Source organism: Haliaeetus leucocephalus, unplaced genomic scaffold (assembly GCF_000737465.1).
Source record: "Haliaeetus leucocephalus isolate CR32 unplaced genomic scaffold, Haliaeetus_leucocephalus-4.0 Scaffold171, whole genome shotgun sequence".
NCBI lineage: Eukaryota > Metazoa > Chordata > Aves > Accipitriformes > Accipitridae > Haliaeetus > Haliaeetus leucocephalus.
In genome coordinates this window covers 1516182-1541509 of record NW_010972607.1, presented here as the reverse complement: position 1 = coordinate 1541509, position 25328 = coordinate 1516182, and the positions used below count along the sequence as shown (strand labels likewise).

Here is a 25328-nt window from a genome sequence, read left to right as displayed (position 1 = left end):
TGGGCTCGCTCTCTCTCGAACACAGGGGAAGCTTCCAGCAGCTTCTTACAGGAGCCACCCCTGTAACCCCCCCCGCTACCAAAACCTTGCCACATAAAACCAATACAAGAATGTATTAATTCAGGGGATAAAATAGGTCAAAATAGGAAGGGGAACTAATATGTTTTGATGCCTGTATCATCAGTAACAAGAAGAGAGTGAGACTAAGCAGTGATAACCGTGTGCCACAGAAATGGAAGGAGTACTTCATACTGCCCTTGACTGAGCTACTTAGAGTTCTGTACCTAAAAATGTTAGATGAATTAGGAAGAGTTTGTATAGACTTGCACTATTATCAACATAAAACAGGAACACTGTTCTTTATAGCCAGTTGTTCAGTCCTCTTAAAAAGGAGGTAAAAGTGTTAAATCCAAATGCATTCTAAAAGGATACCTAATAAAATTAGGATTCCCTCAAGTTGTGTATTTGACTGAGCATACTGCAAAACGGTTTGCGTTTTTTTTATATATTTATGGTATTTTAAAGTAGTTGATGTTACCAGAATGTAGTTGATGAGGTCAGCTCATGGGTCGAGACAAGGACAGGGAGGGATCATGGTCATGGGCAAAAGACAGGCTCAACTTGGGGGAAAAAACAAAATCAATTTAATTTACTACCAATCAAATAAACAAGGATAATGAGAAGTAAAACCAAATCTTAAAACACCTTCCCCCCCCCCCTCCCTCCTTCCCGGTTCAACTCCACTCTGGATTTTCTCCACCTCCTCCCCCTGCCAAGCGGCACAGGGGGATGGGGGATGAGGAAATGGGGTTGGGGTCAGCTCACCACACGTCTCTGCCGCTCCTTCCTCCTCAGGGGCAGGACTCCTCACTCTTCCCCTGCTACAGCATGGGGTCCCTCCCATGGGAGACAGTTCTCCACAAACTTCTCCGACGTAACTCTTTCCCACGGGCTGCATTTCTTCAGGCACAGGCTGCTCCAGCAGGGGCCTTCCCATGGAGTCACAGCCATCTTCGGAGGCATCCATCCCCCTGCTCCGGTGTGGGCTCCTCCCCGGGCTGCAGGTGGGCATGTGGTCCCCCGCTCCCCTCCATGGGCTGGGGGGGACAGCCTGCCGTCTCACCACGGGCTGCAGGGGCATCCCCTCCTCCGGCACACCACCTCCCCTCCTTCACTGACCTCGGTGTCTGCAGAGGGGTTCCTCTCACATCCCACTCCCCCCTCCACTGCAATCAGCTACCACTGTCACTGATTGGGTTGGTCTTGGCTAGCAGTGGGTCTATCTTGGAGCCAGGGAAGCTTCTAGCAGCTTCTCACAGGAGCCACCCCTGTAGCCCCTGCCCTGCTACCAAAACCCCGCCACACAAACCCAAAACAGTTGCTCAGAGAAATTAGCAGTACTTCTTAAATCTTCCCTTACTACTGCAAGTTAAAGCTTGACAAGCTTTACAGCAAGTTAAAGTTGTTGAATTTTTTTTCTGATTAAGCAAATAGTTACATTTATCCATATATGTTACTAAACATGAAGAAATAACATAGTTTGTCCTATGGCAGTTAGTTAAGATGAGCCTTGCCTTGCTTCTGTTCACTAATGAAATTTGGGTGTCCTGAAAACGTGAGCATGATGACAGATTATCCGTGCTTTATTTTCAGTCTTCTGTAATTGCAATATGGGGTCATGAATTAAATCCAGCTTTGCCAAGAATAATTACTTTGTCACAGCTTTTATGACAAATACCATTTAGGTTGATATTTGTGGAAAGCAGACAATGTATCACTACTATTGAATAGGGAAAGTCTTTTCCAGTTTGAGTTTGAAATAAATCTTTTAAATATAAACTTCATTTTTCACCTTTTCTGCCTTTTGATTTCTGGGAAGGGGAGAGCAAAAGAGCCCTTTATGACGATTTGTGTGTGTTTGCAAGATAAGTTTGTGCCACATTCCCATTTGATTTAAAATGAGTTGGTTTTATATTCATGGTCAATTAAATAGTGTAATCTATTTCTAATAAATTGTATTGGTAAAGTAAAGATACAAATTGATGTTAATGATTGCCCTGGCATATTTGGTGGAACCTTAGGATTAAACCTGTAAGTAAATACTTTTGAGTATTGCAGCCTCCTGTAGAAATTAATTTAAAAATTAAATTGAATTTGTATTTGAATTCAGAATTGGTTAAAATAAAACAATTTGCTTGTAATTTCTCACTCATTGGACTAGGAAGGTATATGTAATCTTAAATGTTTGTAAGTGTATGTTTTAGTTTAATATTGTAAAATTTACTAGTATTTCACTTCTAGCGTTACATTGTGATCTCTATTTGACCCTCTGTTAAAAAGTAATTTTAAAAGTGTTATTCAAAAGAGAAACTATGTCATCTCTCTCTGTGTGGCAAAGAGAGATCATCTGAGCATCTAGCCTTTATTTCCATTTTCATCCTCTGACAAAGTGCAATAAATTCAACTTTTACCTTGCATCATGGCAAGAATTTTAGTATAGAGGTAGCAATGCAAATTTTAAGCTAAGCAGGAAGAACCTATGTAAACACACACCTGTAGTCAGGCAGTTTCTCTCAAAACTATTTCATTGCTGTGATTTTTATTTTTTTAAAATTTATTTAATGATATTTAGTGTCTCTTCTGCTGATAGAATAGTGGTAGCCTGGCTGCCTTTGTTTGCAGTAGATACAGCTATTTCTGTATATGAGCAATCTTGTTGCTTTAGTTTTCTTTTTTTTTTGTGTATGTATTGCATCCTTGTGGATGTAACTGAGCTCACCTATAAGCTGGTGAGCTGAGTTAGTCCAGGATAAATGGTCTCTCTGTGTGATTTGCCTGTATCTTGTGAAATGAATGCATTTCAGGAGTTTTGGTAAAAAGGAGTAAACCAAAGTTTTGCCTGAGGTTAGCCTAACTGCACCTTATGGTTAGTTATGGAATGCAAGGATTTCAGGGAAAACAGACCAGGGAGGATGTATGTTGTTTGAGTATGTGATATAAAACACAGCGTTGGAGGGTCTGGCCACATGCTTCACGCAGAGCAGATTTCTGAGTGGGTTTTAAGTGGGCCTTAGTCTGTAGTATATAATAATACAGGTAAGGCAAGAAAGTTTTAGGACTGAATTAGCAGATGAGCTTTTTTTTAAACCTGTCTCTTTTCAAACATAAACCTGAATTTTAGTAAGTCTTCCCTCACCCTTCTCTTGTTCCTGTGCTGCCCCAAAATAAGTATGGTTAAGCTGGTGTCTGACAAACACAGGTGGAGTAAGGAATTGATAAGAAAGGGGGTTTCTTCTACCATTAGGGCTGACATTCGCAGTGGATACTTACACGTTACATTCGTGGCAGACTGACTCTCTACTTACATGGAAACATATTTTACTCTGGCAGAGTTTATCCTGCTATGTGTCTTTCTTCTGAGAAATATTTTACATATTTTGCAAACTTTTATTTATGTATTTTACAGGGAAAAAATTGCACATTAAAATCTACTTACGTTGCAGTGCACCTTTTTAAGTAAGAGAACATGGTGTTTGTCCTGTGTCAGTTACTATTTATGTTCCTGTCTCTTTTTCCTTTATTTCTTTTCAAGCTTCTGTAAGTTTTTATTAATTGTGAGGCTTTTTAGTTGGAATTTATGGCTTGTATTGTTGCACCTCAAACTTTCTTTTTGAATTATCATCTTTGCTTCAGAGCTGTTCCTTTTTGCTCATTCAATTACTGTATAGAATGTAAAATAAACTAATACTTATAGAATCTAATTCAGAATAGTCAAAATATTTAATTTCTGTAAAACAATGCAGAGCTGGAATTCATATATAAGAGGCTGTAATACATAAAAAGAAAATGATTAAACCATATCTCACTTATCATAGATCTTTTTAATAGGAGCAAAATCTGTGCCATTAGTTCCAGACCAGCGTATTTCCCATTCACAATGCTTTAGTGCATAACTTATAAATCTGTCGTCATCATCCTGTATTACTTTTTCAAAGCAAGACTAACGTCAAGCAATTCAGGATGAATGAAAGTCAGTGAAGGTCGACTAGACAATCCAATTATTAAAGATTCTTGGAAGAACAGTACTGTGATCTATAAAATAGTTGGGTGTGAATTTATGTATCTTTGTTGACAAGGGTCATTTCTGTAGAACTGTGGTATATTTTTCTATGGTAATCTGTTTTTAGATTATGCTAGTCTCATCTATTTGTATAGTATGTCTGAATGTCAGTTGTTTATACTCTAAAATATTTGTTAGTTTGCAGAACCCATATTTATAATACACATGTCATGCCCCTGTTTCATCTCCTGAGTGGTGAAGAGGCCTTGGAGGAAAATGTGACATACATATTGCATTACGAAGAGACAGTGTTAAGATTGCATAATCATTGCATACATGCCATTGCTAATTTTCCATGCATTTTTTTCATCAGTCACTTATCTTTCGTTCATTCTGCAGAACAGGACATCTCTTGGGAGCATAAAATACATTCCTACAATAAAAGAGGTTACTTTTCTGGCATCTACTTGTAGTAGAAATAGTAAGCTGGCCTGCATGTTTGAGTTTAAATACAAAAGTTCAAGTATGTATACAAGCCATCTGTGCTAGACACTGCAGATGGTAAAATAGAAGAAAGTCTAATTAAGCAGGAGAATAGTTGTTTACAGTCTCAGAAACTTACTTGAGCTTTAAATTTAGCTTTGTTACTTCTCTTTCAGATCTGTCTGAAATTTCCCTACTTTTTTTCTACCTTATACAAATAGGTCTAATGAAAAATAATACTTCTGCATACAAACCTTGTTTTATTATGTTTTTTGAGCTGTATGTAAATAAGGACAGATAGAATTCAATTATCAATTATTCTAATTGAAAACTGGGTGATTGTATTTGAGTATAATGCTACATATATGTTTATAAATAAATTCCAAACTCCTCCTCCTCCTCCTCTTCCTCCTCCCCCACCCATGCAAAAAGGAGACAAAAATATCTTATATAAATTTTATTTTTTACCCATTCATCAGATATTTAGTTTACAGGTGGTTTGATCTGATGTTTCTATACATAGTTATCTTGTATTCATTTTACGAGAAGCCATTCTTGTGAAATTGCAAGTGTGTGTGTGTGTATATGTATATATAGAAATATATATGTATATATTCCTTCCTAACTAATACAATCACAGGAGAGTGTGGTCATATGTTGAGAATAGCTAACCAAACAGAATATCAAGTGGCCCTCATTACAGGCTGTCTGGTTGGGAATCATGTTATTAAAATATCAATTGCTGTAAATGACATAGGGTCTGAAAAAGAAGTAATATAGTCCTAGACACTGGTATAGCAAAGAATGCTGACTATGAGATTACAGTGCTGATTGAGAAAATTTTTACAATGTTTCCCAATAAAACTTGAAGTCAGCTTCTGCAGGTGGTGGATTTTTGTTGGCTGACAGCAAAGGAGTGGATCTGTTACTGAACTGAACTTAAAGACAGCAACAAGTTCAATGCACTGCTATTTTATTCATAAGTCAAAATTCAAGAACAGAAATGGCTGTTTGTGCCGCTTTCCCGTCGCGACAATCTAGGAGAAACGACGCATCGCCAGGGTCTCGCCCTGGGGAGAAACGGACCAACACAGATACTGTGGATCAAGCGATTTCTCCATTTATTTGCTGTGTAACACTTGGTTATATACCATAGCCATGCGCAAGCCATCTACTGATTGGTTAACATGTGCTGTTCACGCGCCTAAAGCAATAGTTCGATTGGATAAGGTCTTCTGATCACGCGAACGATTCCTCCTGTCTTTGTTTTGCCAGGTGTCCTACTTTCGGTCACGTAGGCCCATCTTGTTTAGCTTTTTGTGCTTGTTTCATCAAACTTTGTAACAACAGTTAGCCTTCGCTGCATCCTTGAGGCCTGCTGCTTGCAGGTACCTCTGGCTCAGATTGAACAGCCCCATTGTGTCTCTTGTTCACTATGTGTCTATTTTTCTAATTATCCCACAGTTTGCAGTAGCAAAATCCTTGTCTAATGTGGTGATTTCTGTCACAGTAATTGTAAAGCATATTCAGGTAATGTCACGCTACTTTTGACACATTACCTGGAAAATCATGAGGCTTGCATGGCATACAGAGGTAATGAAGAATCTTTTTCTGACTAGATAGATGCTGCATATCTAATGAGCACTGAAAAGGTCCACTGCTAATCTAGAAGTGATTTCATATATATTGTCATAATCTACTGTTACTAACTTTTAGCAAAACTGTTTTTTCACAAGTTTTGTTCAGAATGCAGAAAATTCCGTAGTAGGAACAGAATATATTTTAAGGTAGTTTTATTATTTGCATTGAAAGCATCATACTTTTTAAAGTCTTCATGCACCCAAATGTCAGCTATATGTAAGAAATTATTTGTATTTTAAAGTTTTAAGCTCTGTAATGAATTTGTGATGTTTGGATTTATGCTATTGATTTTTCATTACCATATTTTCTTGCTAGCTAGGGCAAACCTGTCTGCCACAGGGAATCATACTCTAATCCTCTGTAGAGAGAGGAGGGTGAGATTGTATCAGGGTCCTTTTCTTAGATTGTTAGGTGAAACAGAGGGTTTAGTTGGTCTTCTACAGAAGAGATAAACTTCTTTTTTTCCCCTACTGTGGTGCTGGTAGAATGCTAAATAGTTCAAATCCTTCAGGCTTTGACGTCTGATAGTATTTGTCAAAGGTTTTTAATAGTTAATATCTTAAAATTCCCAAATAGTTGGTGTGGCTGTCCTCAGCTGAGATGAATGTGCAATAATAAAAATATAAGATCATGTCAAATCAAAATCAAAGATGAAATTTCTTACTACCCTGGATTTTTTTGTTCAAGTAGGCAGACCCAAGAGATGCATCTGTGCAGATACAACATGATCCCTACGCAATTTGTGATTGAGTCTGTTAGCTGACCCTCTTTCCCTTCCTTTTGGCCTGTTTTCAGATTCATTGGCTTCTACATACAGAATCCCAAAAGGCTTGCCTTTTATTTGGCAGATGTGCAACAATAAAAATTTTTGCTCACTGAGAAATTCTTGCTTTGAGAAAGCTGCATTAGACCTATAACCATATTCAGTAACCCCAAACCGATACAGCTGATATGTGTTGGTGTACCTATAATCTTGTTGGCCTCCCTTATCTCTGGGTTATCTTTTCAAAAATAATTTTGCCAGAGTCTTCACCAAGATCGCCATATGCTGCCAGTGTGCAGTTAAGTGACATGTTAGGCATGTTGGAACTGTGGATAAAGATGATCCATAGCACATCAGGAATAAAGTTCCTACGTATGTATTCACCTGAGACTCAGCTGTGGACTAGATATTTCAAAACTTGTTTTGCTTCTGAGTTCTGTGGTAACAACAAGACATTCTTATAAACCTAGGATGTCCTTGGCATTCAGAATTTATGATTCCAGACTTAGAGACACATTCCTGAGCAGTTTGGCTGGAAAATACAGATTTTATCCCCAAATCAATACAGAGTTTTGCATTGCTGTCACTTGCATTGGGAATATATACTTATCAGGAAAAACCCCAAAAACTTGTGTAAAGGAAGATATGCAGGTGTCTTAAGTGTACCCACGTCAATATTATATTCTTCACAAAGTTCACAAGAGGTTGTCCTTTTTAAATAGTCTACCTACAAAGCATTACATTTATGCAATGGATTGTGTTTTGTAATTATGTAATTATGAAATTTTATTAGAAAAACTTAATTCTAAAGAAAAAATAGTTATAGAAATAAATCACAATAATAAACTAAGTAACATCTCCATTCAACTGATAACTGACAGAATGGTATATTACCATGAGATACAAGTCTGATGTGGGAAACAGATGTAATATTATCTTTAAGTTAAAATCATCCATTGCTTTGTTTTAGTAAAAATGCTTAGAAAAGGAATATAAACTTAAGATATCACACAATTCAAATTCTCTGCAGTTAATGATGGGTATAGCATGCGTCTGCAGGATGGCAATAACATAAATTTGTTAGTATTTTCATGTCTGTATATAGTTTATGGGAATAGTGGGTAGAATGGTTTCTTGGGTTATTTGCAGATAAACAGGATGACAGTACTATTTGAATTTGTGGCCATTGTTCTCTCTTTTCTTCCATTTCTTCTCCTCCTCCAAGAGGATGATCCCCCTTTGCCAAAGATGATCTTTTTCCTTCCTTTTCATGCATATGTGTAGAGGTGTGTGGGTACCTGATGTTTTCTCTCAAAATCTTGCAATAAATAATATTAGTGATAATAATAATAATAATAAAAGTATTAATAAGCTTGCCAATGTTACAGAGAAACTTTTTAGACTGTATTAAGTATGTGCTCATATCACCTATTCAACTATTACCTGTATATCTTTTTCTGCAGGTGACAGATCGGTCAGTGAGGGCTTTTGCTGAACATTGTCCTGAGCTGCAATATGTTGGTTTTATGGGCTGCTCTGTTACATCAAAAGGAGTCATTCACCTCACCAAAGTAAGTATTGTAACTACTTTTAGCTGGTCATTAGTGTGTTTGACTATTGCCAAGCCATAGGTATCAGCCAGTATAAGTTTATAGATATGATGAATAATACTGTCATGGATAGAAACATTTCAGGATCAATGAACTTTATATTATTTGAGCAGATGCATTCAGATTTCCCTGTGTTAAAACACTGTAGCAAAACTATATTTAAGGGATGATACTTTTTCTCAGAAATATCTTTAAAATGCCTAGTTATACCAGATTCCATTGCAAACAAAACAAAACTTCGTAATTGGAATTGCAAAGTTCTTAGTGCAAGAGATTTAGACAGACCCCTTACTGCAACAGTATATCCCCTATGCACATACATTTTGTATATATCTCTCTTTGTATTTTAACACAGATAGTGTGACAGATAGCTTTTACTTCCTATTGTTTTTCTTTTATGTAAGAGGAGTGATGTGTGGGTGAACTAACTTGAGTGAACCTGTAGAAAATAATGGAAGAATTCAATAAAACGAATTGACTTGGTTGAGGTGGACAAACAGCATATTAATTAAAATTTGTAACTGCAAGTATATTCAGGGATCATGCAGACATAAGGAAGAACACAGGAAACTTGTATCTGGAATAGGTAAATTAGTATTTATAGCTAAGAACTTAAAAAAAAAGTTCAAATGGGAAAATGGAACATATTATAACTGGTAAAGATGACTGTAGAAATGGGTATTGAATATGAAAATTTCTGGTAAACATGAAAATGGCTAAAGAGATCTTGAAGTAGCAAGTGGAGAGCATATTTAATGAAAACAGAACGTGCCTTAAGAAAATACAATTTTTTTGATGGAACTGTGCAGTCCTCTTGTTGTACAGAACCATTCAGGTTTTCTGTAAAATATTTTCATCAGTTTAGGGCAGCTCAGTAGCTGAAGATACAGAAGAATTGAATACATTTTGGAACACATGCAAAAAGAAATAAGCCAGAGAAATTAATTTGCATGCTAAAGTTATAGCACCTCAAAGGATGCAATTTGGAAAGGGCTCTGTGTGTATTGAAGTGATGTATAAAAGGGGCATATACCTGCAGGAGAGAGAAATAATACAATAATTTTCATGTCCTATGAAAACTATATATGTATAACTATAGGTTATATTTATATACACAGTATAAATATAGGAGGTGTATAATTTAGAAGTCTGATATAGGGCAGGTTATGTAGTCCAAGGCTTTGTGGGAAACTCCCACACAGATCGCTTTTCAGGTGCATGCTTTGGTTACTGCATTATTCTGGCCTAGATTAACTGAGTATTTAATAGATGTCTTATCCTTCAACCAAGTGACTTTATAATCCCCTTTATTCGATTAAAGAAAAGTCAAGATCTTGAATTTTCTTATTAACATTTAGTTCTGATTTTCATATGGTTTAATAATAATAAATTATTAGAAATCCTGATTTACATAGGAGTGACGCTGTTGTACATAGTCCTTCAGAAAATATCTAGGAGGTTGCTTTGTCACAAACTTGAAAAAAGTCATATGGGATAAGTAATTGGTGCATGTGCTTTTTGTTGGGACTTGAGACTTGGGCATTCCAGTTTCCTCCCCTCCATCTATAAAAACTTTCTGTAGGCTATTAATACTGCAGAGACAGTGATGTGATAACACTGAACATTAGGGGTTGTTTAGCCTGGAGAAGAGAAGGCTCTGCGGAGACCTTATTGTATCCTTTCAATACTGAAAGGGGGCTTATAAGAAAGATGGGGACAGACTTTTCAGTAGGGCCTGTAGCAATAGGACAAGGGGTAGTGGTTCTAAACTGAAAGAGGATAGTTTCAGACTAGATATGAGGAAGAAGTTTTTTATGAGGAGGGTGGTGAAGCACTGGAACAGGTTGCCCAGAGAGGCTGTGTATGCCCTATCCCTGGAAGCGTTGAAGGTGAGGTTGGATGCAGCTCTGAGCAACCTGATTAGTTGAAGATGTCCCTGCTCGTGGCGGGGGGACTGGACTAGATATCTTTAAAGGTCCCTTCCAACCCAAACTATTCTATGATTCTCTGATATGATGTCTTCTGTAAGGTTTGCTAAGTATTCTTTCATATATGAGTGACTTCCTGTGTGCAATAACAAGGTTTTTTTTTTACATTTATTGCTACTTTAAGCTGAGGTATACATGCATGTAATATAGGCAGGTGGGATGATGCCGTATATATTGAGGGGAAAAAGAGCGAGTAAAAGATTTTCCCAGTCATACAGTGACTGGGAAACTGTATTGGACTTCAGGCTTTTTTACTCTGAAGCTATTGACAAGTGATACCTGATTAATCTTGCTGCAATGACTTCAGTAGTGTTTCCACCTGGCTCCTCTGGCAGGTGTTACTTCCTCATAGTACAGCAGGCAATTTTAACTAAAACTCTGAATTGCACTGAAGCAGCTAGCACAGACACATGTTCCATTTCTACAGTTCTTTTGAGGAAATAAGCTTCAGCAGGGAGTTAAAACAAATAACTGGGGAGTAGTAACATGATATTTAACTGCTGCATCTGTCTTTTTCCAGAACTCATCTGCTGGTGACATAATTTTTTTGTTCTAACCATCATGTATTTCTTATGGTCAGTGTATTTCTTGTGTTCAGTTCTTAACTAGTACTTCATAAGTGCTTAGTAATAATTCCAGTCCCGTGTTCTTAGAGAATGTGGAATCTGTTCTTTGTTCTATGTGGCCTGTGAGTGTGTCCCACAAGACTGTGCAGACCTAGTTCCCTTCTGTCCTTCTGCTTCCTGTGTGCAAACTGGAGATAACAGCACTGGCCTCTGTTGTAAAATTGCTTTGAGGCTGATGGATGTATAAAAATAGAGTGGTTTCTTGTTACTGTATTTTTCCCCTAGTAATGTTAGCTCTCCTTAAAAATACTGGCACTTGAAAATTCTGAATTATGTTGCAGCTGAACCACAGAGCTTTTTTAATAGTGAATTGTGGGATATGGAGTGAAAATGTTGTATATTTTAGAAAAAGAAGAAGCATTCAGGGTTTATTTTCATTATTTTTCTACTGAACATAGTGATGTTCAAAAAAAGTTTGCTTCTTGAGCAAAACCATGTTGTCACACTAGTGCCTTTTATCCTTGAAGTTGTTATAAACTACAAAAAATGCACCTAAAGTAAATAATGATTATTGGGCAAGATCAGAGGTACTGTATGTACATACAAAGGGTCCTTTTAAATGTTAGTCTTCCAATGATAGGAAAAAGTCATTAAGTAAGGATTTTTGAACAGTGATTCTGTGACATTCTTTGTGATGATTGACTTGAAATTTTAAATGATGTAGTGCCATAGACTGTGTAAGAGAACCTTTTTACATCTTACCAAACTGAAGCTGACCATTTTGTTGAATGAAGTTAACTGAGTCCCTCCTAAGAGATTCTTTTCATCATTTTAAAGAATTTGATAGTTGTACCCAACTGCAGTTTCTTTCACGTTGCAGTGAAGTAAAAAATGCATTGCAAAGAAGACTGATTGCATGGTTGAAAGGGTTTCAGTGCTCTGTGGGTGTGTGAAACTTTAAAAAAAAAACCCAAACAACAGTTGATTGGAGGTACTTGAGAGTAAATAACAGAGTGAGTAAACTATGAATCAGTGATAATGTAATTTAACAGCAACTTTTAAAGTTTATAAACTTGAAATAAGTCTTGTAGCATGGATACTATATGTGCAGTTTTTATGTATGTGCAAGTGGGTCTCTACAGTGGGTCTTAATTTTAGAAAGGAGGGCAATATATTTATTTTTGTAGCATAACTTGTAAAAGTATGCATGCAAAAAATCAAACCCCAAATAATTATTATCTGTCATCTTGGAAGGAGTAGCAGCTTGAATACAGATGTCATCCACTTTCCTATTGTGTTTTGCTGTCGTACATTACAAAACAAAGGAATCTATTGAATAAATTTGTTTCCTTAATTAACATATATTTTTCAACTCCCTTTTTTCCTCAGGCATGTTTTTTTTACAAATACCTACACTCTTCTAAACAAACTTTCTCTTGTTTTTTGTAAGTAATGCAAATTATGTCTCTGTGCTTAAAACACAGATTTTGAACGTGTACTTATTTAAGCAATGGAAGCTCAATGTTCTGCAATATTGAACTTTAAGAAATGAAATTTAAAGTTGTGAATGTGCAGAACATTAAATCAGTCTATGGGAAAATAGTTTTCTCCATTAAACTATTCAATCATTTTCCAATTCTTGAAACCATGTATGATTACTGTTTCAGGAACACAGTTTATCTCAATAATATATTTCAGTTACTTCAGCTCTTAAGTAATAATTATTGTATGTGACTTTTTAAAAAATAGTTTATAGATTCTATTGACATAATAATAAAAAGAATGTGATTTACAATTTTTGTAGGTTACTATTTTTGATTTCCTGTGATCGTACATTTGCTTTTGGGGGCTTAAATCAGAGAGCAGTTTATTCCCTGAAGGCATGTATATGCAGAGAGTTTCAAGAAAATTAAGCTTAATTAGTGAAAGATGTGAATTTAAAGCTCATTAAGACCTTATGAACACTTTCCTTCAGAAATAATTTGGCTTTAGTTCTGAAGAGGATTGATCTTATGTGAATTGTTTAGTGGTGGACTTGGCAGTGTTAGGTTTATGGTTGGACTCGATCTTAAAGGTCTTTTCCAACTTAAATGTTTCTATGATTCCATTCTATTCTATGATTTTTAAGGAAGCGTATCTCTACAGGAATTGTGGAAGCGTAGGGGGAACAAAAAAACCCAACCAACCAAAAAATAATATTATATTATCATAATATTATAATATATTAGTAGTCCCCTACAGTAACAGCTAAATATTCACAGGAGTTGATACACCCACACTGAAAAATTACCTGTGATCCCAATGGTAATAGTAATTTTTTGTCAACTAAAGTATACAAAATTTATCCTAAACTTCAGCAGTCTCAAAACAGGCATATTCTCTCTCTCTCTCTTTTGGTTATGATAGTTTTCAAATGCTCTCTCTTCTTGATTAGGGTTGCACATATTTTAATATTACAAGTTCCAATAATCAAGACAGAAGTCTTACAAACTGCATAACATTCAGGCGCACAAATAGTATGATAATCTCTGAATCTTTAAATACATCAACTTCCATAAGATTTCATTTAAACCAGTCAACAAAATTATTAAACAAAAATTATTTTATCATAATTCAAAATATTTGAGATCCAAAGGTAGTAGGTAATTTCTTAAAAATAATAGTATTTAATTTTTTAATTTTAATATCTTTTTAAAAGAACTGAAGCTTGGTTTTTCAGAATTCCTTTTTTCCAAAACCATTTTGTAATCTAAGTGGTTCTTTTGCATCTGTCATTCACAGTAGAACAATTCCCTTTCAGTACATTTTAACAGGCAATCTCTTCACAAAACCTTTACATACCAGGCTGTCAATTCTCTGTTAGTGGGACTGAGAGGAAGGGACCAACATATTCTGTTCCCTTCTAATCTCATTCATCTAACTAGACTTTCTCTGAAACTTAAATGCTATTATTACACTATCTCATACAATTTTAATACTGAGTCAGTATTCAGTAATTTCAGCAAGGTTGTGTATATATGTAGCACCGAAAATTACTTTAACTGTTCTTGCTTTCTCTTATTTCTTTTATTTTCTATTTTGTATTTTTAAGGCATCTGCCTGCTATTGGCGTTGTCTGTTTTATAGTCACATTAAATATTCCTTCTTCAGTTAAAACATTTTTGTCTGCTGGAGCTGAGTTCAAAGTTTAAATTCTGCTCATGCTAAACATTCTTTGTAGAGCTATAAAAGTAAGAGTTGAAGAAAAGTGTGAATATCTGTAGAAGAATGGCCCTGAAATTGCTCAATAAAATGGTATTGCTGCATGAAGAAAATTGTTTTTGATTGAAAAAAAAAAAAAAAAAAAAAGGAAAAACTTTATTCATACTGGTGCCCTAAGATTGTGTATTTAAGTCACAGAATATCCTTTTCCTGTGGAAAAATGCTAATTTGTTAATGTTTTTTATATCATACTACTTTTATATGTGAGGGTTAGAGGTAGAATATAAACTTAGGTAATTTTTCTTGCCCTTTTTTTTTATAATATTAGTGATTAATAAAGAATTCAGCATTCTATCATTAACCCCTTACAATTGCTTTTCCAGGTAAAATATAAAATAGGACATTTGTCATTAAAGTATCCATCCCATTTTTTTAATGAAATATGGTTACATATACATTTATAACAATTCTCTTACCTGTAATAAGATGTTGATACCTCAAATTTAAATAGGCAAAGGGGTATTCTTTTCACCTGTCATGTTCAGTTTAATACAAAATCATGACAGAAGGTCCATTATTAAAGGAATGTGTATCCAGTACTTCAGCTCTTGAAAATCGCTCACTCATCTGAAATGGCAATAGTGAGGTTGTATAGATCAAATTATTCTTGAGTTTGCATCAGTCTGAAGCAGTTTCTTCAAAATTCTAAGACAGTGAGGTTTTATGGATCGAGTACATTGTGCCTGATAAAAAGAATTAACCTACCAAGTAGGTCAGGTGTCAGGCAGGCTGTTCAAAATGAATGAATGTGACAGTAAAAAAGGCAAGTGATGGTTGAGTTACTGTATATTGAATATAGTGGTAGACCATTATTAGTATGAACGAAAGAAACAATGAGGGAATGATCATTCTCTTGTGATGGTAAAGGTTAAAATCTACCTTGGAAACCCTATTGATTTGGTCAACAGGAATACTAGGAATTCAGTTTGGTTTTTGAGTCTACACATGCAAAGCAAAAGTCTTTTTTTTTTCCTGGGAAATCACAATTTTTTTCTGCTACATTCATCATTGCCTCAGTGAGGTACTCTACTGTTACCTCTTAACTAATTTGAAGCCATGTTAGTTAGACACTTTTTAAAGAAGCACTTACCTCTGTGCATTGTTTTATCCTTAGTGTAAGTTTATGTTTTTTACTCTGTGAGTAATAATAATGACAAAAGTATCACCAGTATTGTCACCTGCTCATAAGACTGTTGTTGTGAAAGAAAGCATGTTTTAGTTAAGAATTCTGGTTTGGGGTTTGGTTTTTTTTTAATGGGAAGATTTTCTACATGTCTTTGATGTCTCCTGGTAAATATTTGTTTACTGTCATAGAACATACACATTGTTGAATTGTTCAGTAGGTTTATTTTCTATGTCATAGACATTGGCCATGTTATTGCCAACATAGTCTAAAGGCTGAAGTATCTAATATCAATAGCTGTATGAAGCTATTCCCCTTCTTTTAATCTATGCAGAAGAAATGAGGGATTGATTGTGAGCTTTTTTTGAGTGTGTAGAAGGTATGTCTTTTAAACTTCCTGCTAGAGCAGTATGTATGAAATGCAGAGAGGCAGAGCTTGTAAAATCTGTCCATTTTACCAACACAGTATCAATCATTATGTGCTTTTCTCCCTAATAGGCAAGTAGGATTATCAGAAATTCAATGGGATTACAACAAGCACCTCCACAGTACACCTGTGGTAGTATCCTAATAACAGGAATATTATTGTCCTACTTCCTCTAGACAATACCCTGCAGTTGTTTCTCAGAGGTCAGGTTCCTTAATTTTATGCTTGTTTTGCAGAATTTTTGGAAGCAGTATGTGGTTTATCTTCAGCTTTAGTTTGGAGAATGTTAAAAGCTTCTGGAACAAAACACAAGAACACCAGTTTCTGTAGAAGACTACCTACATTTGAAGTCCTATTTTTTCCCTTTTCTTTTTACCCCCCCCCTTTTTTTTTGTTTTTTTCCTTAAATACATTGACTTAATAATTAACTACTGAAGTGGGCCAATTATATGATCTCAGTTGTATGCCTTTACTTAATCAAATCCTTAGTGACTTAAACCACTGAATAGGATTATTTTTTCTTTCTTACAGGGAAGGTAAATTTAATTAAAGTGTCAGTATTACCTAATGCAATTATTTTTCCAGAGCATAACAGAGATTATTTCAGACAGCTTAAAAAGCAAACAGCACTTGGGGGTTATTATGACTAAACTGATCTGTTGTTTAAGGATACTGCAGAAATCTATAAAAATTTTCTTCTCTGAATCCATAGCTCATAAAAGTAGTTAAGAGGGTTTTGTTTGCTTTTGAAGGACATTACAATGATTAACAATAGTAATAAATCAGTTTAATCACTGCATAAATCTTAATCGTATTGTTCTGTGACTCCAACTTTTGTTTGTCAGAATATTCAAATTATTATTGAAGGCTGTGCAGGGGAGACTACAGTATAAATACTGTATTTTCCAGGGAGTTTGTAATATTTACTTAATTTGAAAGCCTTAGACTTTGGAGTCTTCAATCATATGCATTTGAATCTAAGCACAAATGTGCTGTCTCCCCTTCCTCCCCTGTTTTTCATATAATTAAATGACTTGGTGTGCTACCTTGGTATCTTATACCCCATATAGTTAAAAGGAGGAAGGCCTTGGCCCCTATTGTAGATGTATTGGGCCATGAGTGAGAGTGTCTTGATTTTGTGGAGTAACTGAGTGCCAAATTTGCTAAAGTTGGATTCTATGAATATCTCTGTTATGTTTCCTTTTTGTGAAAAATATAGTAATCTCATCTTTCTTGAGTAGCTTGCATATATTACATGTGATTCCAAAAAGTTTAACAGTTCTTACAACAGTTATGTATGTGAACAAATTCAGATTATTTCTTTCTGTCATCTTTGTCTCAATAGCTAAGAAACCTTTCCAGCTTGGATCTACGTCATATCACAGAACTGGACAATGAAACGGTGATGGAAATAGTCAAGAGATGCAAAAACCTTAATTCCCTCAATCTGTGTCTCAACTGGATCATTAATGACAGGTAACTTCTTTGTAGCATCTAAAACCAGTGTAAAGCAAATTTAACTAGTTGTGTTAGTTGAGAATAATTCCTCATGGCTCAGGGGTTGGAGGAGATCTATAAAAGCAAGCAGTGTTTTCTGAGTGTTCTTGTTTGTTTGGGGTAAATCATCTAGACAAGTGTTTTACAGAGTGTTTGTATATTTCTGCAGTGGAGAAAAGTTTAATTATAACTAGATGGCAGCACTAATCTGTTTCCTGTAGACTTAATTAGAATGTGCTCTTTACCATGTGTGATTGAAATGTCCAATTGCAATTATGACTCCTTCAGTAGGTAGCCAGAATTGAAACATTTATATGCATACAAACAATGAAGCGTATTTTGACTATATAAGGAAAAATAAAATGCTTGTCGGTTAAGTAGTGGAATTCATGTTTTTTTAGAAAGCAACAAGTCCTTCATTTTTTTGGCAAGGAGGCTCTCCAGAATGATACTGAAAGAATAACTGGGGTGTTACCTTAGGCTTTTTCTTTTGGCCAGAATACCTCCTATCCTGCTATATTCTGTCTTTTTGATCAAGTAATTTATTTTAACATTAAGTAAATGCATACAGGTGATGTATAATTATATTGCAGATCATATGAAAAATGAAAAGTACTGAGAATTTAAAAAGTGGAAGTTTCCTTTTAAAATGAGAAAATTGAGCAAAGCCACTACCTCAGGGTGCACAGGAAAGAACATTTTGAATTACTTTTAACAGACTGGTTTATTACAACTGGTGCTTTAAGAAAAAGGAAAGAGACACTTTTAACAGAGAGACGTTCTAAAACAGTTTCTCATAAACCAGAATGATATGTTTTAGCAATGGTACTTCTTCCCTATGGTTGCAGATTTTTTCTAACATACTTTCTTTCAAGGTTTTCTTAAGTCTTTAAGAATGTGCTAAACTGTAAATGAGCTTAGACTTTGAAAGTATAATGTTCTAAAAATACTAAAATTGAAATGTGTTGAATAGGAAGTACCATTGAATTTTTACTACAACTCCTTTTAGCCTTTAAGACTGTTTTTTGGTTTTGTAGGTTTAGGTCAGACTCTTAACGTAACTTCACTGGTTTTGAAAGCTTTTAGTTACCTTAGATCTTTCTGTTCATATGCAGAATAAGGCTACTGTAATGGAAAATTTTAGAATAAATCAGAAAAAATATTAAAAAGAAAAATGTAAATTTAAAAGACAAACACTTTTCAGGTTTTAGTTAAAGTACTTAGAAATGGTATACCTTTCTGCCTGAAAATTTTGAGGACAGTCTGCTAAGTATGATCTAAACTGATATCAAACTGTTCTTGAAGTTACTTTACTAGAATTACCAGAGTAAGAAATACATCTTTTAATTATATGCATGTGACTCTAAAACTTCATACTGAATGTAGTTTGTATTATGCAGCTTAACAAGAAAAGGAAACCCTTTTCAGCAATGACAGATAACCTGCTGTTGTATGTGAACTTTTAGCTCATTGACTTTTGTCTCTGTACTTCTTTCCATTTTGTGTTTATTTCTGATCATACCTGTCAGTTCTTTTTCAACATGTGACTGATAACTAAAACTTGGCTACATATTTAAGCTTAGCTATTTTAATTAGCTTCTAGCTGAAAGCAAACAAAGAGAGAATTTACAAAATAATTAAAGCCTTTTTTTAAATCTTATTCATAGGCAGTCATTTGGCAATTTAACATTTTTTCCTATTTTACAAGTGAGATGAAGCTTCAATTACTAGTCTTAACTGAATAAAGTCATTTCCCTTACTCCTCCAAAACGCTGAATTAAGAATTGCTGAAAATTACATAGAAGGAACATGATGCAACCACTGGGCTGCAATCAATGTAGACACCAGTTCAGCAGAGTATTAGGAGCATATTCACTTTGAGGATATGAGTGATCCTTCAGAATTTCACAGGACTGTTCAGGTGCTTACTTTGGGTAAAATCCCAAGTTAATTTAAGCTAACTATATTAGTTCATTAATGATTTAAGGCAAGATGAGCTTTATTTTTTTTGGTTTTTATTTGATGCCATTTGATGGCTTCTAGTCAGAGGGGATGTCAGAGGAGATTCTGCATCTTGATACCTTTGAGTAAACCTTTTGTTTATCATTGTTTCCAGCATAAATGAAATAGTAGCAGTCTAATGTTTTACCTGACTTAGTTTTAAAATAGGGAGATCAGGTCCACCACTTCACCTCTCATACCCATTAACAAGCCTGCTTACTTGTGAGATCCAACTACATAGGGCTTCTATTCCAGATTTTTTCAGACTTAAACCACTTTTTTGTTCTTTCTGGAATTACTGAGGTTTTTTTTTTCTTTTCTTTAAAGCCTTGGAAAACTGTTTTCCTCCATTCCTTTCTGCAGAACCAAAGGTGAAAGAAAACTAGAAAGTTCTCAAAAATACTGGTATAGCTTGAAGATATATCTGAGAATTATCTCTTAAAGGTAGTTGATTATTAGTAGGTTTTACAGCAGAAGTAAATCACTGGTTTTAAAACTTTATTTTAGATTTCTTTATTGTTTCCAAAAATCCATATAAATTCCATAAGCAAGGCTGTGGCCCCAGAACATTTATAGTGCTCTCTTGCTTCTGACAGTGTTAGATCTAATGCTGTGACCATCACATTTCTTGCTAAGTAACTGAAAGGAACTGAAACTTAGGAAGTGCAAGATCTCTGCATGGCAGGCGCTTGCTAACATTTTTGGTGCTGCAATTCTTTTGCACATGCAAGAATTAACAAGAACTATTATTTCTCTGTTTTGATTAAAGCTATTTTTGTTTTTGAAAGTACCTATCTAAGAGGCTTATGTACGGCAGTAAAAAAATAATTTATTTTTACCTAAAGCAGAAAATATATTCAGTATGTTCAGCTAAGATTCTCTTGACATCAGTTTTAAAATGAAAGAAAAAATAGTTCTCTTATAATGACTTGTAAAAAGGTCTCTAAAAGTTGAGAGTTAAGATCAAAAAAGACCCGTTAATCTAACAGAATGATTTCTTCTGTGTTACAGCTCCCTCAAAAGCTTCATATACTATTTATCATGTTAATTAAATATGTTATAGAAACAGTCCTAATACTACTTTCAAATATGAACAAAACTAAAGCTGCAAATTTTTTTGGTATGCATCATGAGTAGATTATCTCAGGTCTTTGCAGTTGGAAGGGAGTAAAAGTGAGTTCTCTATAAATGGTGATGTGAATAATATACCCTGAGGCTTGATTTAAATAACCTTATCACCTTAAAGTTGTCTTAATGGTCACTGCATTTGTTCTTTTGAATTCCAGTTGATATACTAAAAATAGTGACATCTAGAAATAAACCTCATGGGGGATTCAGGAAAATGTAGTATGACAAATTGGCAAAGCTTTCAGGGATCTGTGATTTTTCTAATAGTTTGAGGAAGCTGCTATGTATTGTATCCGTAAATGATCAAGGAGCAAGCAGCAGTTAATCTAACATTTTTATGTGAACTTTATCTCTGTGGACTTTGAGTCGCAATTCATTTCAACTTATGTGTTACATAAGGTGCCTAGAGATAGACATTTAAAAGCCATGCAGTGACTGTGAAGTCTTTAAAGTATTTCTGCTTGCTTAAGTTATCCTTCTTACTGAAAACACTCCCATAGTAATAATTGTATAGAGGATGTTTGCCAGTCCCTGTCGCATCTATGGTTCTTTTAATGAACATCGTGGTGCAGGGAATAGTGCAGATAAGGTAAGGAACTTTATCTAGAGCTACAGTGAGATTTTTTTGGTGCCATAGCACTGCTGGTCAGTGGGGGTAAGGTTCCAGCGGCATAACAAAATTAATGATTGGTTTTGCAGTCACAGGACAATAATTTCCCAACCATTCAAGAACTTTGGTCCTTCCTCTGTAGGTGGTGCCAAGTGTTCTTCTAATAATATCTCAGGAGAGCTATATTTTTTCACATAATTTATCTCACACTGATTGTAGGTGACTTTGTTAGCAGGTGCTGAGATTTGCAGAGCATCTGGAGGTTGTTGAGAGTAAGCTATGGCTGTGACTTGGACGTAGATATGCAGGGTCTGCATGGCACAGTAAAACAGCAAGTAGTGTTGGTTGATGACCTTGTAGTGGTATCATTTACCTCCATCAGACTACTGATTAGTGATGTGGGGGAAGATAAGCGTTATGTGCATCTCCCTGAGCTTTCAACACAGATGGGAAACCTGGATTTGGTTTAATTATACCAGTTCTGAGAAAACTGCTGTCCTTCTGTAGTGCTTTCATGAAATATCACTGTAAATAAACCAGAGTAAATGGTGTAATGGCACAGTCTCCCCATACTTTAATGTTTAAGACTTATTGGTGAGGATTCTGGTTGGAGTCCAAGATGGGGGAACTTGGAAATAAGGACTTTTGACAAGGGTAGTAGTCAGGAAGTCAAGATATGGAAGAAATTCAGAGGAAACATGATAGATGGTTAGAAGCCAGACCATAAGCCTGAAAACCAAAATATTTGTGCAGCAGCACAGACGGGAGAAAGGAAAATTTTTCTCCTTTGAAAACACTCCATCTGCTTTATTCTGCTCTGTCACTAATGCAACATCATTTTCTCAGGATTGGGTATCATACTTGTTGGCATAGAGCATATGGGGGTTTCTACATTGTTACTTAGCAGAGTAAATTGTTAACGTGATCTTCCATATGCTAGGGAAGTGTTTAAAAAAATCTGCACTGACTGTCTACCATGAGTTCATGTGAACCCATGTAATCAGCCTTGGGAGCATCTGCTGTGATCTGGATGTGTTGTGGGTAGAGGATACGATGCTGAAGATGGTCTCAGCAGGTGGTTAGCTCACTATGTTTAGTCCTAGAGCTGCTGGTGTATGTGAGTGCCCCAACATTTCATTAGCAGACACGAGCATCAAAATAGTACCTCAGTTCTTAACAGTATATTTTTAATAAAATGCAGGATTTATAAATGCTAGAATTATGTTCACAATATATACTGAAATGAATCTTCTTTAACTGAAAGTATAAGTCTCTGCATATTTGATGTGGAAATTATTTTAATAAAATTACTTCTAAAATAAAAATGTATAAAGCTTTCAGCTTGCCTGTATTTTTGCACAGGCAAAAATGTTCATTTTGTCTGTGGTGACTACAAATGCTAATACAGCATTTTAGTATTCATCACCTTTGATCTGACTGAAGTAGAAATGTGCTTCAGGAGCACTGATACTTATTCCTGCCATTTTGTGTAATCTGGACTTGGGGATATAGTAGAGCCTTCCAGAAAAGTAACTGTACTTTTATATGATATTTGTCATGAATCATTCTAGGTGAATGAAGCATTTCTTAATTTTAATTTAATTTCATCTTTTCAATGTTATCTGAAAGATGATCTCCTTTGAGTTCTCTGCATATTTATCAGGTGTTTAGTCAGCTACATTAAAAACTTGAACTCCATAAAAAGTTATATAATGTAACACAAATTAATTTTACTTTTAAAATTACTTATGCTTTTGAATGTCATGCTTTTTAATTAAATTTGTAAGAAAATTTGCTTCACCCTGCAGATATGTTTTGTAAAATGATTTGAGGCTGACTGTCAGATTTTTTTAAATTTCAAAACAAAGAATAGAAGTTGGACAAAGAAGGGTAATTGGCATGCTTTGGTGAATTATCTACTTTAAATTCTGTGTCTTCCTTTTTTTTAAAAGCAATTATGAAAAAATATATGAAAAAATAATCCTTTGTGATTAGTCCAAAGTGGTGGGTTAATGTTGGCTGGCTGTCAGCTGCCCACCCAGCTGCTCTGTCACTCCTCCCCCCTTCCCCTCCCCTCCCTGGCCCCCCCCAAAAGGACAGGAGGAGAAAAAAAAGATGGAAAAGCTCATGGGTAAAGATAAAAGACAGGAAGAACACTCACCAGTTACTGTCATGGGCAGAACAGACTTGACTTGGGACAGATTAATTTATTGCCAATTAATAATAGACTTGGATAGTGAGGGGAAAAAAGGGGCAAAAATAAACCACCTTACCTGACCCTCCCCTTCTTCCCAGGCTCAACTTTAATCCTTCATTCCTAACTTGTCTACCTCTTCCCCCTGAAGCAGCACAGAGCGGTGGAGAACAGGGGTTGCAGTCAGTTCATAAGACTTCAACTCTTGCACTCCATCCTCACACTTTTCCTCTGGTCTAGCATGGGCTCTTGTACTGGGTTTATGTGGCAAGGTTTTGGGAGTGGGGGGAGCTGCAGGAGTGGCTTCTGTGAGAAGATGCCAGAAGCTGCTCCTATGTTGGATAGACACACACCTGCTGCTGGCCAAGGCTGAGGCAATTGCCAATATGACAGCATATTTAAGAAGGGTAAAAAACACTGCATAACAGCAGCCAGGGGAGAGGAGTGAGAATATGTGGGAGAAACGGACACCAAGGTCAGTGAAAAAGGAAGAGGTGCTCCAGGCACTGGAGCAGAGATTCCTCTGCGGCCTGTGGTTAAGACCATGGTGACAACAGGCTGTCCCCCTGAAGCCCATGGAGGTCCACGGTGGAGCAGATATCCACCTGCAGCCCGTGGAGGACCCCATGCTGGAGCAGGTGGATGTGCCCTGAAGGAAGCTGTGGCCTCATGGAAAGCCCATGCAGGAGCGTGTTTTCTGGCAGGACCTGTGACCCTGTGGGGGACACACACTGGAGCAGTGAATTCCTGAAGGACTGTACCCTGTGGAAAGGACCCATGCTGGAGAAGTTCTTGAAGAACGGCAGCCTGTGGGAGTGACCCACATTGGAGAAGGTCGTGAAAACCGTCTCCCATGGGAGGGACCCCATACTGGAACAGGGGAAGAGTATGAGGAGGAAGGAGTAACAGAGACAAAGTGTTATTAACTGATGGCAACCTCCATTCCTCATTGCCCTGTGCTGTTTGGGGGGAGGAGGTAAAGGAGTTGGGAGTGAAGTTGAGCCCAGGAAAAAGGCAGGGGAGGGGGGTGGGGTGAGGTGTTTTTAAATTTGTTCTTTTTTCTCATTATCCTGCTCTGTTTAATTTGCAATAAATTAAATCAGTATCTCCAAGTCAAGTCTGTTTTGCCCATGATGGTAATTGGTGAGTGATCTCTCTCATGAGCCTTTTTCATCCAAGACCCATGAGCCTTTTTCATCTTGCTTTCTCCCCGTGTCCTGATGAGGAGGGGAAGTGATAGAGTGGCTTGGTGGGCACCTGGCAGCCAGCCAAGGTTAACTCACCACAGTTCTCCGTGGGGCTCCTGTCCTTCAACTGTTCCAGTATGAGTCTCCCATGGGCTGCACATCTTCAAGAACTGCTCCAGTGTGGGTCCCTTCAACGGGGTATGATCCATAAGGAACAGACTGCTCCAAGTATGGGTCCACCACAGGCCACAGTTTCTGCCAGAAAACATGCTCCTGCGTGAGCTTGTCTCCATGGGCTTCAGTTTCCCTCAGGGCGACTCCATCTGCTGTGGCATGATGTGGTCCTCCATAGGCTGCAGGGGGACAACCTGCTTCACCATGGTCTCCTCCATGGGTTGCAGGGGAATCTCTGCTCTGGCCCCTGGAGCACCTCCTCCCCTCCTTGGTGTCTGCAGGGCTGCTTCTCTCACGTTGTCTTCACTCCTCTCTCTCACACTCTGCTGTGCAGCATTTTTTCATTTTCTTAAATATGCTTTCCTAGAGGTGCCATCATCTTGGCCTGATACAAGTCTACTAAAATATTTTATGGTAGTTTCTTTGACCTAAACATACAGACAAACAAACACTATTGTGTCTGTTAGCTATCTCTACTATTTATATTCTTCCATAAATAACTCCAGTTTTATTCTTGTCATAGGTTAGCTTTGCCTAACAGCCAAACACCCACCTAGCCACTCATTCCCTTCTTAGCAGGACTGGGGCGGAGGGAATGGGAATGAAAAAGCTCAT

At 36.4% G+C, this 25328-nt stretch overlaps 1 protein-coding gene across 1 annotated transcript in view; it reads left to right on the top strand.

Annotated features, from left to right (window-relative positions):
* Positions 1-25328, top strand: part of FBXL17 (F-box and leucine-rich repeat protein 17) — a gene marked incomplete at its 5' end in the record, with an annotated part of 274656 nt that overhangs the window by 65041 nt on the left and 184287 nt on the right. Inside the window, 2 exons of the mRNA XM_010563602.1 lie at positions 8411-8518; positions 17268-17398. Coding sequence (XP_010561904.1) covers positions 8411-8518; positions 17268-17398 — 239 coding nt within the window. The remainder of the gene's footprint in view (positions 1-8410; positions 8519-17267; positions 17399-25328) is intronic.